The sequence below is a fragment of the Elephantulus edwardii genome, unplaced genomic scaffold, assembly GCF_000299155.1.
Source record: "Elephantulus edwardii isolate Elephantulus edwardi_28Jun2011 unplaced genomic scaffold, EleEdw1.0 scaffold00022, whole genome shotgun sequence".
Classification (NCBI taxonomy): Eukaryota; Metazoa; Chordata; class Mammalia; order Macroscelidea; family Macroscelididae; genus Elephantulus; species Elephantulus edwardii.
The window spans coordinates 9,274,364-9,275,449 of NW_006399772.1; the positions used below are offsets into that span (position 1 = coordinate 9,274,364).

The 1,086-nt window shown below is 52.6% G+C and overlaps 1 protein-coding gene across 1 annotated transcript in view; it reads right to left on the minus strand.

Annotated features, from left to right (window-relative positions):
* Nucleotides 1-532, minus strand: part of NAMPT (nicotinamide phosphoribosyltransferase) — a 21,981-nt gene extending 21,449 nt beyond the window's left edge. The window contains exon 1 of the mRNA XM_006882686.1: nt 292-532. Coding sequence (XP_006882748.1) covers nt 292-532 — 241 coding nt within the window. The remainder of the gene's footprint in view (nt 1-291) is intronic.
* Nucleotides 533-1,086: the final 554 nt, after the last annotated feature.

The following is a 1,086-nucleotide window of genomic DNA, read 5'->3' on the forward strand; positions in this document are numbered from 1 at the left end:
GGCACGCGCTCCTCCTCGGAGTTGCCCGCCCGGGGAAGGCAGAGGCGGCCTAGTCGCCCCAGCGCGTGACCTGGGCGCTCGCCTGGGTTTCATTTCCCGGCCCCGAGCGGCGGGGCGGAGCCGCGAGAGGCGTTCCCGGTCGCCGTCCCTCCCATCCTGCGATTAAGCGGGTTCGCCCGCCCTGCACGGACCTTCCTTCCCTGCCTAGTCCTGGCCGCTTTTCTGGATCTTCCCGGAGTCACGCCACCCGGCCACTGCCCTTCTCCCCGTTGCCTCCGCGCACTTACTCACCTTTGTCTCTGGCTTCCACTGGAAGCTCGAGCCTTTCTCCGCTGTCCCTGTCGGCCCTCCGATTCCTCCTTGCCCTCGCTTTAAAGTCCCGAAGGCTGAGGCGAGGAGTAAGGTGCGAGGAGCCCTTTAACGTCCTGATCCCTGCGGCTCTGCCAGTGGTGGCTGAGCTCTGATCCTTTTGAGGGATGTTTTGACTTTCCCTCTGAATATAAGTCGCGGCAAAAGGGTGGTCCGAATTCATTGCGTAGTGAGGGGCAAGACCTAATTGGACGAGGGAGGTCTGAATTAATCCCCTAGTGAGGGGCAAGACCTTATTGGCTTATTGGATAAGATACTGCCTGGCAGAAGCTTTGACAGAATGTGAAACGGACTTTAATCGTCCATAATAATAAGACTTGGGAAACCGTTTGGCAACATCTCCTTAAGCATGTGAAACGACACCACATGACTTTGCCCAAATACTCCCCCTCTTCTCTCATTCATGATTGCATTTTTGCATAAAACTCCGATTCCCTTTGTCTGCATATTCACATTTTGAGTGTCTCATTTATAAAAAGTAAATTATACCAGATGCAAGTAGTTGGTAAAAGCAGTCTAATGAAGACTGGTACAGGAACTTGCTAGTGTCCTTCAAGTAACTGGAAGCCTCAGTTTACCCTGGACTTGACTTGAAGGGAAGTTTATGTGACTTGAAAGAAATTAATCTCTTTAAGGCTGAGACCTCTTCAAATGAAAATGGCTTCAAGAGGCTGTTGTTGTTGTTGTTATGTGCCGTCGAGTCGCCTGCGACTCATA